Genomic DNA, 17,543 nt, shown 5'->3' on the forward strand with positions numbered 1-17,543 from the left:
AACCTGACACCAAACCCTAAAGCAAATCAAACGAAAGAATTACATAGATGGATTAAAACTTAAATATTAGAAAAACTAGCATGTGGCCAAAAATAACGATACAAAGAATTTAAAAATTCCCATATTTGATTATATAACAATTAAAATATCTAGACAAAGGAGGGAAAACATAAGCACAATTAAAACGTAAGTAAACTGAGGGGCGCCTGCGTGGCTCAGTCAGTTAAGCCTCCAACTTCGGCTCAGGTCATGATCTCACGGTTTGTGAGTTCAAGCCCCTCATCGGGCTCTGTGATGACAGCTCGGAGCCTGGAGTCTGCTTCGGATTCTGTGTCTCCTTCTCTCTCTGCCCCTCCCTCACTTGTGCTCTGTCTCTATCTGCCTCTCAAAAATAAAATAAATGTAAAAAAAAATAATAAAATAAGTAAACAGGGATAGGTATTGGTAAAAATTATAATCTTAATATGAAGCCTTTACTAAAATAGGAAAAAAAAAAAGACATAGCTCTGCAGAGAACTAGATAAAGAATACAAGCAATTTGCTAAAGAAGAAATATAAATGGCCAAGAAACATTAAAAAATTCAAATTCAGGGGCGCCTGGGTGGCTCAGTCAGTTGAGCGTCCGACTTTGGCTCAGGTCATGATCTCAGGGTCTGTGAGTTCAAGCCCTGCGTCGCGCTCTGTGCTGACAGCTCAGAGCCTGGAGCCTGCTTCGGATTCTGTGTCTCCCTCTCTCTCTGCCCCTCCCCTGTTTGCTGGCTCGCTCACTCTCCCTCTCTCAAAAATAAATAAATATTTAAAAAATAATAATAATTTTTAATTCAGATTCACTATAAACAAACAAACAAAGGGCATTTAAAAATACATCAATATATTATTTCCTTCCCTATTTCTAGAAATCACATTAGGCCAGATTTATAAGACAGAACGATTTACTGTAGGCCAGCGTGTCTCACTAGACAGGCATTCCTATGCAGTGCCTGTGTAAGGGTGCAAACGATCTGGAGGGCATTTTCACACTAAGTATCAAGAGCCTTAAAATTATATATATCTTGCTTCCTGCCAATTCCACTCGTAGGAATTTATCCTAGAGAAGTAATTATGAATCTACACAAAGATTATCAGAGTACTATTTATCATGATGAAAAACTGAATAAACGCATTACCAAAAATAGCATATTCACCCTCTACGGCCAAGAAAAAGAACCTTGACTTAGCACAGTCTCCTAACCTTTCTGCAGTATTTTGGGAATCAGGTGAAAGACATTTTTTCCTCTCATATGCCATTTACACACACACAAAAAAAAAGGGAAAAAGCTAACCTCAGCCTTAGCTCCTTTTCCTCTAGCTTTAAATTAACACTAGTTTTACAGGTTCCCACTATTCTTTTGTGTTGATGCTTCTTTCTGTGTCTCCACTTGCATCACGTGGATGCAGTCTCTGAAAATTTGCAGTCTCTGAAAATTTGCAGGAAAGTCTGTGCAATCATAGGTGTTCCTCCATATTCATTATCATCAATTATTTCTGTCAATGCATTGTCGGGACATTCTTTAAAGGAACACTCTTTCATTTTTTCCCCTTTGCAGGCTTACCTGTTCTAACAGAGATCTGGTCTTCTCTAACCCAGGATAGACTGACTAACTCTGACAGTACCCCCCTGAGCTACCTCAGACAGGTACTTGATAAGCACTCTCTCGAGGGTCCTCTTACACTCCGTCCACATGAAACGCTCTGGCCTTTGGGTCAGAACAGAGTCCACAATAGCATTTCTCTTTGCTGTTTCCTCAATGACACTTTGTTTATGCTACCCAGTTTTTAAAGAATTTCACATGAACTGCCATATAATCCTCACAATGAGAAATAAAATGGCCATAAAGTGAGTAAAAAATATATCAGATACTTTGCTCTGAGCAGAACTTTATAATGAAATTAGAAGTATCATGCACATACTTTGGTGGGGGCAATTTACACTATGATTTCTATTCTTCTTCCTTTTATTCCTACCCAACTACTTCTGCCCTTCTTCTCCTCTCAAGTGCAGCATTCATTTCCAATCCTTCATGACTTAAAATACGGACCCATAATTTCTTCAATGAGATCCAGTTCTTTGAACAAGGATTCTTGTTTAAGAGCACAAGCCAGAGCAATTCATGTCAAAACCAGCTCTCTCACTCATCTGTACTCACTAACAGGTCTCCCACCTCAGGCAAACATTGTCTAATCTTGTCAAGGGTCAATTTACTTGTATGCAAGTGTTGAATCACGATATTGTACACCTGAAAATAATTTTACACTGTTAACTAACTGGAATTTAGATAAAAACTTTAAAAAAAGAAAAAAAAATCTACTCCCTTCACAGAAACACTGAAGGGTAATATATAAAGCACCCAGCCCTGACCTTCCAAATCCTAGGCTCAGTAACTGTAAATCTCTTTCTAATCAGGTTTTGCCACCAGCCGTCAAGTTTTATTTGTTTTCTTAGGTTAAAATTTGAAATTCATTGAATGAGCATGAAGATATCTAAGGCAGTAAGTATTCTTCCTAATTCACTCTATTGCATATCTCCAAAAAATTGGGGGGCAATTTCTCTCTTCTTTCATGCAACAGCTTGTTTTGGGGAGCTCACATGCCCCTACATTTTCAAGGAAGCCCTTCCAGCACTAAAAAGAGATCTTCCCTCGTCACGTATACTGCATATATTCTTCTTGTAGTACATTTGTGTTAGCCTTTTGTCTTTACAAAGTTTACCTTCCTACACTGTGATTTCCTTGAGGACAGGCAGCATACCCCGTATTTTTCTTTGTATCTCTAAAAGCCGACCCCAGTATTTTGCACACTAAGTTACCTAATATTTTGAGTCTATTTCTTCATTTGTCATATAACAGAATTCGATTAGATACTTTCTGAAGTCCTTTCCTATCCTAATTCCATTAGGAGCTTGGAATAAATGATCATTATGATTATTCTGGATTCCAAGATTCTAGGATTCAAAGACACTTTACTGTAACCACTTGTTTTGATGTTTGCCTTTCCCATTAAACTATCAAAATGTGCTTTGCAGTTCATCATATCCCTATATTGCCTACCACAGTGCTTGGCACACAGTAGGCATTCAGTAAGTATGTACTGAAAGAAACACACACACACACACACACACACTGAAACAAAAAGAAAAATATATTGTATCCTTTAGTAAAGAGAAAAATATATTGTATTCTTTGGTCATGATCTACACTACTTTAAAACAGGGATGGGGTTAACTGGCTGACTCCTGTTAGCAGAGCATACAACTCTTGGTCCCAAGGTTATGGGTTTGAGCACCACGGTGGGTACAGAGATTAATTAAAAATAAAATCTTTAAGGGATGCCTGGGTGGCTCAGTTGGTTAAGCGTCTGACTGGCTCAGGTCATGATCTCACAGTTCGTGAGTTCAAGCCCTGCATCAGGCTCTGTGCTGACAGCTCAGAGCCTAGAGCCTGCTTCGGATTCCGTGTTTCCCTCTCTCTCTCTGCCCCTCCCCTACTTGCATTCTGTCTCTCTCAAAAATAAACAAACATTAAAAAATTAAATATTTAAAAATAATATAAAATAGGGAGGATGTGTACTTTTATTGTAAGGATTAAACTAAATGCATACAAAACACCTAATACAGTGTCTAGCCCATATTTGGTATTCAATCCAGAGTAATAATTATTTTTCAATCTTCATTATCTTGTTCAGTCCATAGACCTTAAATTAATATTCTGAAATTATATCTCAACTTTCTAAACCAGAGTATTTTCTCATTTATCTTCAAATATATTCAAATTTATTCATATAAAATCCTTTTTAGGTTGACGAATGCTCATATTAACATTCCATTTAAATAGCTGTTAAGAACTCAGAAAATGGCCAAATGCTTACCAAGTGACAGGCAAACTTCTGAACTCTTCATATTTTCCAACAATCATCTATTATTAAAAAAAATTGATGGCCTCTATGTGCAGGGTTATTCCCAATGTTTTAATTATTTATTTAAAGATATTACCTTTGATTTTTTTCAGTATCCTTAAGAACCATGTAATTCTATAAATTGCAATGGTTGTTTAATCCTGTAAAGAAAGTAAATGGGTGCCTGGGTGGCTTAGTCTGTTAACAGTCTGACTTCGGCTCGGGTCATAATCTCATGGTTCATGAGTTCGAGCCTCTCATTGGGCTCTCTGCTGTCAGCACAGAGCCCACTTCAGATCCTCTGTCTCCCCGCTCGTTTTCTCTCTCTTTCAAAATAAATAAATAAACTTCAAAATAAATAAATAAATAAATAAACCGCAGGGCAAAACTCCCAAGCTTCAGTACTTCTGCATAAATCAGCTCTTTAAGAAGATACAGGCCTTGACTATAAATACAGTAAAAAGGCAGATACTCAAATATTCACTCCAATTTATTAATATGATATAAAGCTATAACTCATTAACACTTTATCATTATTTTTACTATAAGAAATCCACAGCTTTTATACACTTGCTTCTATATCATAATTAGAAAAGGTTTTATATAGTACCAATAAGATCATAAAAATACAGTATGTCTCTATTTTTTCAAATTTTTCCAAAAGTTAAAAATTTTTAATTTACAATATTTTTTGTTTGTTTGTTTTAATTTTAAGTCCTAGTATAGTTAACATACAGGGTTATATTGGTTTCAGGTGTACAATATAGTGACTCAACACGTCTATACATGACCCTACGCACATCACGGTAAGTGTACTCTTTAATCCCCATCACCTATTTCACCCATCCCCCACCACCTCCCCTCTGATAACCATCAGTTGTTCTCTATATCTAAGAGAGTGTAGAATTATAACCTCAGCATCAGGAAATTTTATATACAATCGGTGTACTATAATTCAGGAAATATCTCGTACCTGGGCTGCTCCTGTAATCATATTTGGAATGAAATCCTTATGGCCTGGAGCATCCATTAGTGTAATAACTTTGGTTGTGGTCTCAAACTTTGTCATACCAACATCCATTGTTACTCCCCTTAAAGAAATCAAAATGGTTAGAATGCATTATAGAAATAATCAGTGCTACTACGGATTAAATTATTTAATAATATAGGCTAAATGACAGTCTAAATTCCTAAGTAACAATGGGAATTTTATTACCTAGTCTATTATTTTGACTAATCAAGGTATCATTTGGGACTAGAATTTCTGCTATAATACAATTACACTTGTATAGCTTGAAAATAAGGTTGTGGACGCAGCAAAGTTTAATCAAAATGCTGGGTATTTCCCATTCCTGCCCCCACCCCCTTTTTGGTAAGAGACAATGCAGACTGTGAACAAAGAAAGATATGTGGGGACATCTCTGGAAAATGAAACAATAAATACTGAACAGGAGAAAAGATAAAGTTAAGAATGACCACTATCAGGAGGTAGTTTTCCTCATCTTCTAATGTAGATGTTTCACTAATTATAAATTTATAAAACTTTCATTTGCAAGGTAGGTAGGTCAGTATGTTACACATTTAGAAAAAAGAAAATATCAAAGGAGATAGCAATTTTTTCAAAAAATCAAGAGAGATAAATAGTAGTTTGTTTCACATCACATTTCATCCTTCTTGGAAACCAACACGGTGCCTCTTAGCTATAAAACAGTAGGTTCAGATTTTAAGAAAGCCCACGGAGGGTCTGTATGGGTACTGAGTCTTTCCAGATGTCAGGAAAGGGAAATCAGGTGGGCAATAAACTGGGTAATCATTCATCTTGGTTTGCCCCAAATAGTTCAGAATAATGAATGAGCACTACCCTACTACCAAGGGTTCTGACGATTATAATAAATTATATGTCCACCCTAGCATAGCAGTAAGGTAACTGTGGGTCTCCTTGATCATATCATTCTAGTCTAATCTGAAACCATGGGCTTGTTGACGTGGTAAAAATGATGCTTAGTTCTAATAATCCTCAAATAATTGCCTAGAATACTGATGAACCAAGACTTATTCTGAGCTCCTGCCTAGACTTTCAGCAGAATACACTCCTTTGAGCCAGCTCTGGTCTGCATTTGTCACACTAAGGATATAAAATTCATTTATGTTCAACATTAGATCAGAACAGAAGATTTATAAATATTTAACATGGTGGCATAAGTAACACACTGTATTTTTGAAATGCTATTAATGTTAAGAGTTTAACTCACAGTAGTGAGTTAAACTCTCATTATGTATCTAGAAGCATCCGCTATCTACATATAAAATGAAAGAATACTCTAAAATTGCATCATACTGAGCAACAGACAACTAAAAAGCCATATATTTTAACAATATGTTTCATAAACTGATAAGTGAAAATTATTTAGTCTTCTAACATTGACATCATACAAAAGTGCCACTGTTTTCAATATTCATTTTCCAATTTTTCTTATTAGGTTGGAAAACAAGCTTATGACCCTATATAGAATAAAAAAGATACCTACCAGGAAAAAAAAAAAAAAAAAACAAACCCACCATGGTATAAAATTCTGTTTATCAAAAGAGCTACGGAATATTGTGACTCCTTTTATTAAGAATTGCCTTATATTATAACACATACTATTCAAGACTCCGAAAAAATAAATACGCACTTTTTTAAAGTATGAAAATCTAAATATATCCTCTGATATTCAGAAGGAAGATAGGAAACATGCAATAATTTCTTTGTTGATTTAGGACTTTCAGAGGACTTCAAAGTCTTTAGTCATTACTTTGACACAGTCGATAATCTCGCCATTTCACTTAATTATTAGGTGTCCTCTTTCTTTCCTGAAAAAGATGCCACTGCGCCCCCTCATCCCTGACAGTTCTAACATGATAAATATCACTACTCTAAAAAGACTTGTTCAAAAGAAATACTTTGGCCAGAAGTCTATGAGTAGCTGTTCTCTCCTGCAGAGTTAGCATTGGGCACAGTAACAGATACAGGAGTAATTGACTAGATTAAACCTATATGGTAGGAGATAGGTTGTTTTTTTTATAATATAATTTATTGTCAAATTGGTTTCCATACAACACCCAGTGCCCATCCCAAGGTAGGAGATAGATTTAATTACTTGTTAACTCTATCTCATAAAAACATAGTACAGAAAGTATAAAGATGAATTAAAGTGATAATTTAAACTTACTGGTCATTTTAATTTGAGACAGAAGACAGTTTACTACAAAAAGTTATCTTTCCTTAAAGTCACTTGATATAAAATTAACAGTTTTATTCATAATTTTAATTCAAAATCAAGTCAACTTGACATATACTGAGGGAAGTGACAACTGAAACTTCTCTCACAGAATAAGTAGCTAAGAGTTCTTACTGCCTTTTTCTGAGTTTGCTTTTTAATTTTTTGATAAACATTCTTTTAAACTATTCTCATAGAATTTGGAAGAGTAGAAAATGTATATAGATACAATGAAAGCTATCATAAAAATATTTCCCTGATAATTAAAAGCTTTTCTCTAAAAAAAAGTTTCTAAAGTATTTCATGTTTTTTTCCACACATATTCAACACATATCGCATACTTATTTAAAAGATTATGTATATCATTTCAAACTGAAAATTTTGAAATATAGTGACTACCTTTCCCTTTCTTCGCCAGTCTCATCCAAGACCCATGCATATGCAAACGAAGCTTTGCCAGCCTTTTTAGACTCCTGTTCATACTTATGCATAGTTCTTTTGTTTACATTACCCAGAAGATAAAGCATATGGCCCATCAGAGTACTTTTCCCAGCATCAACATGACCTAAGGAAAATTGATTCAAGATTAATACTAGGTACAATTTCCAGATGTTGTTCACATAGAGGCATTGCAAGAATATGTAATCCGATAGCTCATGTCAGTGTTTAGAGTAGTAAGTACCAAGTTTTATCAAAGGATAGTTAAAATAAATGGAGAAAAAAAAAAAGAGCATCTCTTTAGAGAGTGGGGGACGTTTCCTTGACTTTTGGAAATTAAACTGTCAATAAGACATGCCACTTTCAAAATGTTCACAAAACGAACGTGCCACAAGCAAGTCTAAGGACCTCCTTGGTGATGTGGCGTTATGTCACCCGGGGTGACTAGCAAGCATTACGATGCAATGCCTCCCTGCTTAGGTCCATTTACACGCATACACAAACTCAGACTGGGAATGAGTCTGCACGCTGCCACCAGAAAGCTGCCGGGCCGAAGCAGAGGTGACCAACCATCCAGAGGAACAAAGGGCATTACCAATGACTACCAAGTTGAGGAGCTGCTTCCCTCCTTGCCGCTTCTCCAGTTCCGCTTTCACGTCTATTTGCTGCCTCAGCTTGCCGGACTTTTTCACTGGTGTTGGTGCTGAACTCTGCTCTTCTGATGTTTGAATGGTGTGGGATGGAAGAACTGATTTAGAAACAGTGTCAAGAACATCAGAAGGAGCAACGCCGGTTTCTTCACTAAGATGGCCTTTTTGAGGCGTGTGGAAACTATGACCATTTTCTTCAGTTACTCTACAGAAAGCAGAGACAGAAAAAAAGTATTTAAACCAACTCAACTGGCATCCTATAATGTCAGAAGGGCAGAGAAGCTGTCTGTTCTCATTTCTTACCTTTGGAGACCAAAAATGATCTCCGCTAAGTGGCCAATCAATGAAGGTGGAAATGATAAGTAGCTAGACCCAAAACCCACAAACAGACTTGGAAGGTCCCAGGAGAGAAAGAGTCTATCAAAAACTGAGGTAAGAAGAAAATATCCTGTAAAATAACTGAATTCAAGCCCATAGCCTTGGCCATATAATCCTATCAAAACAGATGGCATAAAGGAGATATTTTGTAAAACTTGGCATCAAATGTATTCCTAGAGATAAAGTAGTATTAAAAAAAAATTGGGTTTATCCCTAACTCATTCTTCCAACAGGACAGAGACCATCTGTTTCGCTCAAATACCATCTTTAAAGGAGGTATTTCTGAATGTTTACATTTTCTTAATACTTTCAGCAAAGAAGCTTTTAATTCATTAATTCAACAAGATACCTGATTTTCTAAAAACTACAACTCACAACTGGCATTGATGTTGAAAAGAAAAGATACAGATAAGAAACTGATCTACTAATCCCAAAAGTTTACCATCTAGTGAGGGACTCAAATACATAAGGTAGAAACAAGGCCACCTAGCATAACTTGTTTTCCCTTTGATAATGATGATACCCTCACAAGTAAACACTGATCTTAGTTCATTAGCTCTTTGACCATTATCTACACAAACTGTATCCAGTGCTATCCCATGGGCATCTAGAAGCAACATGATCTAATCAACCAGACTACGCTATACTTAACGTTCCTTTCAATGACATAGATAAAAATTAGGACCAAGAACAAGTTAAATTGCAAGTTATTAAAAATGAGACCAACTCTATCCAATTCACTTTGGAACTGGCAAAGAATTATACACAGTAAGCAGTTTATGTGAGAATAGTAAATCTATTTTCTTCTTGCACGCTGTAACAAAAACGACTCAGGGCAATTTTATATGCTCAACGCTGACCTTTCATCCTAGGCCTCAGGAAAGAGTCACATTAGTTATATTTGCAACTTTACTAAAACCTCGCATCCACTCCTACTTTCTCTTGCTTTTGAAATCTCTACTAACAATTCTGGTGTTCATTTGCTAACACTGCTTAGAAAGATTAGCTTCATCTTGAACCACAGCAAAAAAATTTAAGTTTGTGGAAAAGGTTCCAGTTCTTTTGAAGGATTCCAACAGGCTAAATTAAGTGAAATCTTAGACTATAATTTGCAAACATTTGAATGACCACAGCTTCTAAAACCAAAACATGACAACTGTGCATCACAATTTCTCGTTTCAAATCTCTGTTTGTAGTTACAGAAGCTTTTCTTCAAAGGAAAGCTTATGTTAACTCCTGTATGGAGAAGAGATCCAAGCAGAATGGCTATGGCTGGCAGAGCTCAGTGGGCCCAGCACAGGAAGAGCTTCACAAAACATGGGTCTGACTTGAACATTTCCTTTACGATTCAGTAACAGAAAGGTTTGCTTTTCTCTTGGTTTCACAAAAACAGTCCCTTTCAAGTAAATCCTAGGTAAAATGCAAATCAGGTCACTGAATCGTACAGTGTTAGAAGGAAGTGACCAAAGTAAACAGAAAAGCATCCTAGGTAAGTCTGTGCTCAGGAAAACCATCTGAAGGTTTATTATCATGAAGTAAAAGTCAGTATTTTTAAGATTTTGAAAAATCTCTAAGATGAGGCCTAAAAATGACCATTCTGAATGGCACCTGGGTGGCTCAGTGGGTTAAGCATCCAACTCTTGATCTTGGCTCAGGTCATGATCTCACAGTTGATGGGATTATGCCCTGCTGTCAGCACAGAACCTGCTTGGAATTCTCTCTCTCCCTCTCTCTCTGCCTCTCCCCTGCTCATGTTTGCTCTCTTTCTCTCTCTCTCTTCCCCTCCCTCTCAAAAATAAATAAATATTTTTTTTTTAAATGACCAATTTTGTAACTACTGACTGATGAAAGAAAGAATAAGTTGGCTGAATGTTTTTTCAGGTGCTTTCTGATATAATTTTGTAAACTTATCTATTATTATCATATGATTATTCTGGGTTTTTTTCCCCTAAACCATCTTTCCAAAAGTGGGAATATTTCTACATGAATCTAGAGGCTTTCTTTCTCGTTGAGTTATTTAAATGAGACTAGGAAGCTAATAATTTAGATTTAAGAGTATTTGTCCTCTATGCAAGGTTCAAACCATTTATACTTAAATAAGCTTTGTCTAGAGAGGTATTTACCATCTTTAATATTAGTGAAGAAAAAGTTTGCTATCTCATTTCTTCTAAGCAATGCATTACCCTTTTTTACAAGCCATCACTGGGAATCACACTGTGTCGATATTTATGCTGCTGAAATCTCGACTCAGAAGTGTTTTATGTTTCTCTGCGCTTTCTCAAGATCAAATCAGAATAACAGCCTAAGTATTATCCCTAACAAGTCCTATATAAGTATTTGAACAAATATAGCTTGGTCCTTAAGCAATATTATGTATTTCTGAGTAACCTGATCTGTACCTACAGACCTTTCATGTTCTGATGATGTCTCTTATAGAGCTATATCAAAGTACTAACTCACAGGCTGTTTTTTCACCTTTACATATTTACATATTTCCAAGTCTGTTTTTAAAATAAAATGTATTTCCCCAAGGACTCTGATCAATGAATATTTAAACAACTATTCTATGAAAGAAATACAATGATGAGCATTAATGGCCCTGCCCTCATGAAGCATATAGTCTGAAAGGCTTGCATCACACTTGTAAAGTAATACAAAGTTAGGCTGTCAATAATTATTTACTTGTATTTACTATTTTTCTCTTGATCATTTATTATCCATTATTTCCTCTAATTATTCCCATAGATAACTATGCATTTACTTCTAATGTGAATTGGGGCTTATTTACATGTTGCTTTCTAAGACTTCCAAAACATTCTGCATTAAGATTATAAAATCCTTAGAATAAGAATTGCATATTCTGGGTTTTTTTTTCCTCTCTCAATGAAAATAATCCCATAATGGGATTAAATGGTTCCCAAGACATAAGGATAAAAAAGAAATTTATGATTCCAACAACCCAACCCCAATGCAGAGAGAAAAGACATACATTTAGGTTTTGGTAACTAAATCAGGATTCAAAATTATTTTAAGTGACTGAAGTTACCCAAATTAAAATGTAACTTTTTCATTCATCCAATGTCCTAGATATGGAGTTCTTTCCTGCACTGAATTAGAATAAGTTCATCAATTTAAGATTCTTCACAACTAAGACTCATGAAACTTCCATTAATTTAGATAGAAGAATGTTGTAAGGGAAAAAAATTGAGGCTACTTAGTTTATATTTCTTGAAATTAAAAAAAAAATCCTCTACTCTTTGTTTACATTTGATAACAGCAAATCTTACCTATCTAAATGGCAGACAAAACATATACAATTTATAAGTAATAGATTTAAGAAAATTTTAAAGAGGCTCTATTAAAGTTAATGTTTTTAAACTGTGCTATTAAGTCTCAAGCAACCAACTTCCCTTCTCTACAAAAACTCCTGGGAGAATCCTAAAGACAGTGATAAATGAGTGCTACTAATATAGGATTTATCATTTCTCACCAGATTTGAAATTCTAGGTATGTTTCATTTCATATTTTATGCCCTTGTTCTAGTGGCCCACTTTAGTCAACCTGAAAATCTAAAAGAGTTTAAATATCATAGTCAGAAAAACTTTTTAAATTCATGATTCCATGACATTGAATTCCCAAACACTGCTTACCTACGCCATCTAGTGGCAGAAGGATTCCGTATCTCACAGTGTTAGATTTCACAAAATATGCTTTTTTATGTTAAGTAGCTAAAAATCGTTTAGTTTACATGAGGACACTGACAACGAGATAGACTAAGTCATATACATAATTTAGAATCAATCCCTTTTCTTTGTACCATGCCATTCTGAGAACGCACGATACTTCAATGTTAATGACACATCATGCAAAATTAAAATAGTTCTCTTACAGTCAAATACAAGACAGTACCAATTTCAAATAAAAAGGTGGGGGAGGGTTAAAAACCTTACCCAGGCACTTCAAATCCCATAGTTTGCTTCTTTCCGGACACGGTCATTTTAGCAACTTTTGGCACAATTTCAGATTCACTGTGAGATGACTGGGAATCTACTGATTTTCCTAATTGGAGAATAAATACAGAAGACTAATTAATTAAAGTTGATTTCTAGAAATATTTGTTACACATTACATATTATATGAATATATCATATGGTAATTAAGTTTTATGTAATTTATATCTTTAAACATATTCTTTTCTCTAAAAAAATTTAGTGGAACATTAAAATGTTGAAATTCTTTTGTCACCCTACATTCTGGGAAATCCCCTACTACTGGGACTATGCTATGCTTAACCTCTACCAAATCTCTTCCTAATTTTGAAGTGACTCTTAAGTTTCAGTATTAAGAGGTCACAAGGTGGTTTCTGCACTGAGCCTTGCTCTGACAGAACACCTAGACCCTAGATCCCTCTCTCCTACCACGCCCTTTCACACTACTAAAATTGTCTGGTCAGTTAGCAGATGGCTAAGCTATTTTTAATCCCATGGTACCTATAAACTGATGAGCAAGTTAAGAGTCTGCTGGATTGTGCTGGACCCTGCATATATTTTACTTGGGCACAATATTAGGCTAGGTAAGATATTTAATCTCTGTCAAGAATATTGGGGAAGATATCAATAGAGAAACAGTGAAGAACAAAATTAATTATGAGTTAGATCAAAGTAAGGCTTTCATGCATTTGATCCTTTAAAAAATATACAGGTATTTCATAGAATTCTCTACAATGTATCTTTATAATTTTTAGTAGTATTACCACTAGGATTGGGTCCACTTAAAACTGCAGAAATTGCACATGCTTCACTGGTAAATATACATACATAAATTACTTTTAAAATTAGAAGTAAATTAATGTACAGAATGCATATAAAATATTTGTTATTTGCCTACTAGATGCCAAGCACTATGCTGGAAATATGATGGTGAACAAAAGTTGATGTAATCATTGGGCTGAAAGGGCTCACATCTAGTGGAGAAGGTATACTAACTGAACAAAAATAAAACTGTTATTAGTGTTATAAGCATACATGGTGTCATAAGATATGGTGATAGGGCACACAAATTAGAGGGCCTCCACAGGAGAGTTAAGAGTTGAGCAGTGATGTAAAAATGAGTAGGAATGACCTACCCAGAAGGAAGAGCACTGCAAACAGAGAGAGTAGCTGGTACAGTGACTGCATTGTGGGAGGCAGCACAGTACCTCAGAGGAAGTAAAAGTACAAGGTTAAAGGAACAGAGTTAAAGGAGCTGAAGTAGGGGCAGCGGCCAGGCCATGCAGAGCCTTTAGGCCATGCCAAACATCCTAACAGAACTGGAAGCCACCAAAATGATGTGAGCAAGTAGGGAGAAGAGGAAAGAGACAGGGGAGAAGATAAGAAGTCAAGCCTAAGGAGAGGTCTCCTCTGGAGCATCTGTCTGTGATTCATTAGCACAGAATTAGCTGAAGGCACAGACATAAGTGAGATCACAAAACGAGAGAACCGGGGGTGGGAAAAGAAGCGGTACTAGGACAGAGCCTTGCGAGAAACCCAGCCTTTGGTCACAAGATAGAGGATGCTGAGCCTGCAAAAGGGTGACAGGGAAGAGACAGGGAGGGGAGGTGGCCGAGGAAGCCAAGGGAAGTTTGACGGATGTGGCATCACCAGAGTCTGAGGACTGAAGATATGAAGATGTTCACTAGTCCTCTAGACATGATCTCTTCGGATAAAGGTCATTGGTAGAATTAGCAAGAGCCATTTGAGACAAGGGACAGGAGAAGCCGGGATGGGTTAAAAAAAAAAAAAAAAAATGAAGCTAAATAAAAAACAGAGGCGGCAATACCTGTCCACAATCTATTCGTAATTCCAAAACCAAGAGCTCTGAAAAAATAAGGTTTTGTTTTGTTTTAATTTGGAAGCAAAACTTGACCCGGGACACCTGGGTGGCTCAGTCATTAAATTTCAGCTCAGGGCATGATCTCACGGTTCCTGAGTTGGAGCCCCATGTCGGGTTCCGCACTGACGGTGCAGTCTGCTTGGGATTCCCTCTCTCCCTCTCTCTGCTCCTCCTCCCACGCTCTTCTCTCTCTCTCTAAAAATAAATATACTTAAAATAAACAAAAACAAAAACAAAACCTGACCTGGACTAACATGAAACTATTTATAGTCCTTACTTATCCCACTTAAAGTGTAAAGCCATGCATGTCCAGGTCAGAAACAACAAGGTGATGATTACAGGGTGCTGCCCCACATCCCACTGAGATTATCACAACCTTAGGTAGTACGTACATGTCGATGCTTTTCTAAATCCAAAAAAAAAAATCTGATTTCTGAGTCAAATCCTGTCTGAAGGGCTTTAGATGAGAATATATGCAAATGACTCTTTAAAAAGTTTGGCTGGAAAGGGAGGGTTATGGTAGAATGGTAGCAAAAGGGTCAGCTGACAGAAAAGATAAAAGTGAGATGGACTGGCTGACAATATTAGGAAAAGCAAGAACCACATTTAGATATTTTAGAATTTCTGAGAAGGCAGAAAGGGATGGGATATGAAGCACAGGCAGAATCCAAACTAAGATAGGTAAAAGGCTGTTTTTACTGTAACAGGAGGCAGATACATATGTTGAGCTGGAAGATGTAAATCCCTAATGGTTAGATTCTATTCTCTCCATAACAAAGCAGCCAGCGACCTAGTGAGACTGAGACTGAATGAGGAAAGTAAAAAAACTGGCGAAGCAAAGAGTCTTCAATAATCATTGCAGTAAGTTCATGAGTTCAAGCCCCGTGTCATGCTCTGTGCCGACAGCTAAGAGCCCAGAGCTTGCTTTGAATTGTGTCTCCATTTCTCTGGCCCTCCCCCACTTGTGCTCTCTCTCCCTCTCAAAAACAGATAAACATCAAAAAAAATTTTTTTAAGAATATTAAAAATAAATAAACAAACAAATAAATAAAAAGATTTATGAGGAATGCCTGGATGGCTCAGTCAGTTTAGTTTCTGACTCTTAATCTCAGCTTAGGTCACGACATCAGGGTCGTGAGTTTAAGCCCCGCAATGGGCTCCGCACTGGGCATGAAGTCCACCTTAAAAATAATAAACAAACAAACAAATAAATAAATATCTGTGATAATACATTTATAGAGGAATCAATTTTTTCTTTGTGACTTTTTCTAGCAATGCTCAGCCAAGTATGAACAGACACAGAGAAGACATTAACTGCTTCATTCGGTGTTAACTTTCTATCCAACAGGTGCAAAGAGAAAAAGCAGAGAAACAAGGAAGTTAAAGGTATTGGCAAAAAGGGGGGGGGGGAGTTATTGAAATTATAAATCACGAATTCTAGGTGGGATTAAAGAAATAAAATGTAGAAGGAAGACTACCGATACACTGGGAATAAAGGAGAGAGGCCCAAAGGTCAAGAAAAGGTCATGATTTGAGAGGCACAGCTAGGTGGCTGTGGTCAGAATAAGGATGTGAATATGTGATTCTGGAGGAGGTGGATTATAGTGAATTGCTGATGAGGTGAAAGTTACTGGAAATCAAGTGGCCAATGAACTCAAAGTCCAGGTATGGTATTTGTTGGTGTTTTTCCACATGGATGCCCAGGTAAGCTATGATCATCGGAAGCTGAGGGTGAAGAATACTGTAAACCAACTGCCAGTGAATAAGGAAAAGCAGCCATGAGCTTGCTCACTAAGGACTAACAAACAGGTGGCTTAGGCAAAAGACAGGAATTTCAGAGGAGCAGAGACATAAGGAAAAAAAAAAAAAAAGGATGAAGGAATAACGGTGTTGGAAAAGGCAGCAAAGAGAACAAAGCTGACATTCCAGACCCTGAGGTTTGAGAGACTATAAGTGGAGTAAAGCCAAGGAGTGGAAAAACCACTAGGAAAACAGATTGAGGATTACAGAGGCATTTGACTTTTATGGGGGGGGGGGAGGGGAAATAGTTCCAGATTATAGCAAAGTAGAGAGGAGTGAGAGATGAGAGAGGGATAAGGAGGAAACTGAGAGCACTGATACTGATGATGATGATGATGATGATGATGATGGCGGTGGTGGGGTGTGTGTAGGTTGGAAGGTGACCCTAAGACATGGAAAAGAGGCATGGTGAATTTTGGCCTCTGTCAAATGAATAGGGCAAAGACCCATAAAGCACAGAAATGTCTCAATCCGGGCTATACAGGACTAATTCCCACTTCCCATTACAATTCATTTTAATAACTTCCAACTGGTTTGCATGTAAAAAACGTTGACCCCACTTACACATTTAATACACTGAAAAACTGTAATTTTGACTTTTTTTTTTTTAAGTAGGTGGGTCATAAAATGGCATAGAAAGTCTTAAGCACAAAAATCACAACATGTGATCCTATAATATTTCTGCAGATGCAATAAATATATATTCCTTTCATTTCTGGTGATTCTTATCTATCAGACATCAAACCCAAGATGTAGTATTTGAACAATTCAGTCATTTAAGTGAAAGTCTTTTTTTTTTTTTTTTTCTAACAGGAAAATGAGTCCAGTATTATAGATTTGATTATCACTCATTAAAGCAGTTCTGAAATCTTTTTATTTAGGTCACATACCCTTTGAAAAAACTCATGACAACAATGGGACACGCTTGACAGAAAAAAGCACCATACACACAAAATTTTGCATGCGATTTCAAGCAGTTTAATAATTCCAACTCTAGAACCTTCCCCTTGAGAGATAAACTTGACTCAGGCTATTTTGGAAATATGTTAATTTCAATTTGATGTTATCCACAGTCAAAGAAAAAAGATACATTCAGCAAATTTTCCACTGAGCTGTTGTCAACAGCAATGTGATACACTTCCACTTATCCAACCACATTACAAAATTCCCCTCATAATCAGATGGCAGACAAAACCTACTAATAGGTCAGAAGTGA

The 17,543-nt window shown here is 36.4% G+C and overlaps 1 protein-coding gene across 4 annotated transcripts in view; it reads right to left on the reverse strand.

Moving 5' to 3' along the window:
- The window catches only part of HBS1L (HBS1 like translational GTPase), an 86,545-nt gene that overhangs the window by 22,862 nt on the left and 46,140 nt on the right, over nucleotides 1–17,543 (reverse strand). For all 4 annotated transcript variants that reach the window (XM_049654395.1, XM_049654398.1, XM_049654399.1 and 1 more), the window contains 4 exons: nucleotides 12,607–12,715; nucleotides 8,224–8,483; nucleotides 7,590–7,755; nucleotides 4,904–5,021 (listed from right to left, as the gene is read on the reverse strand). In XM_049654395.1, coding sequence (XP_049510352.1) covers nucleotides 4,904–5,021; nucleotides 7,590–7,755; nucleotides 8,224–8,483; nucleotides 12,607–12,715 — 653 coding nt within the window. The remainder of the gene's footprint in view (nucleotides 1–4,903; nucleotides 5,022–7,589; nucleotides 7,756–8,223; nucleotides 8,484–12,606; nucleotides 12,716–17,543) is intronic.

The sequence above is a fragment of the Panthera uncia genome, assembly GCF_023721935.1.
Source record: "Panthera uncia isolate 11264 chromosome B2 unlocalized genomic scaffold, Puncia_PCG_1.0 HiC_scaffold_24, whole genome shotgun sequence".
In the NCBI taxonomy this organism is placed as follows: Eukaryota; Metazoa; Chordata; class Mammalia; order Carnivora; family Felidae; genus Panthera; species Panthera uncia.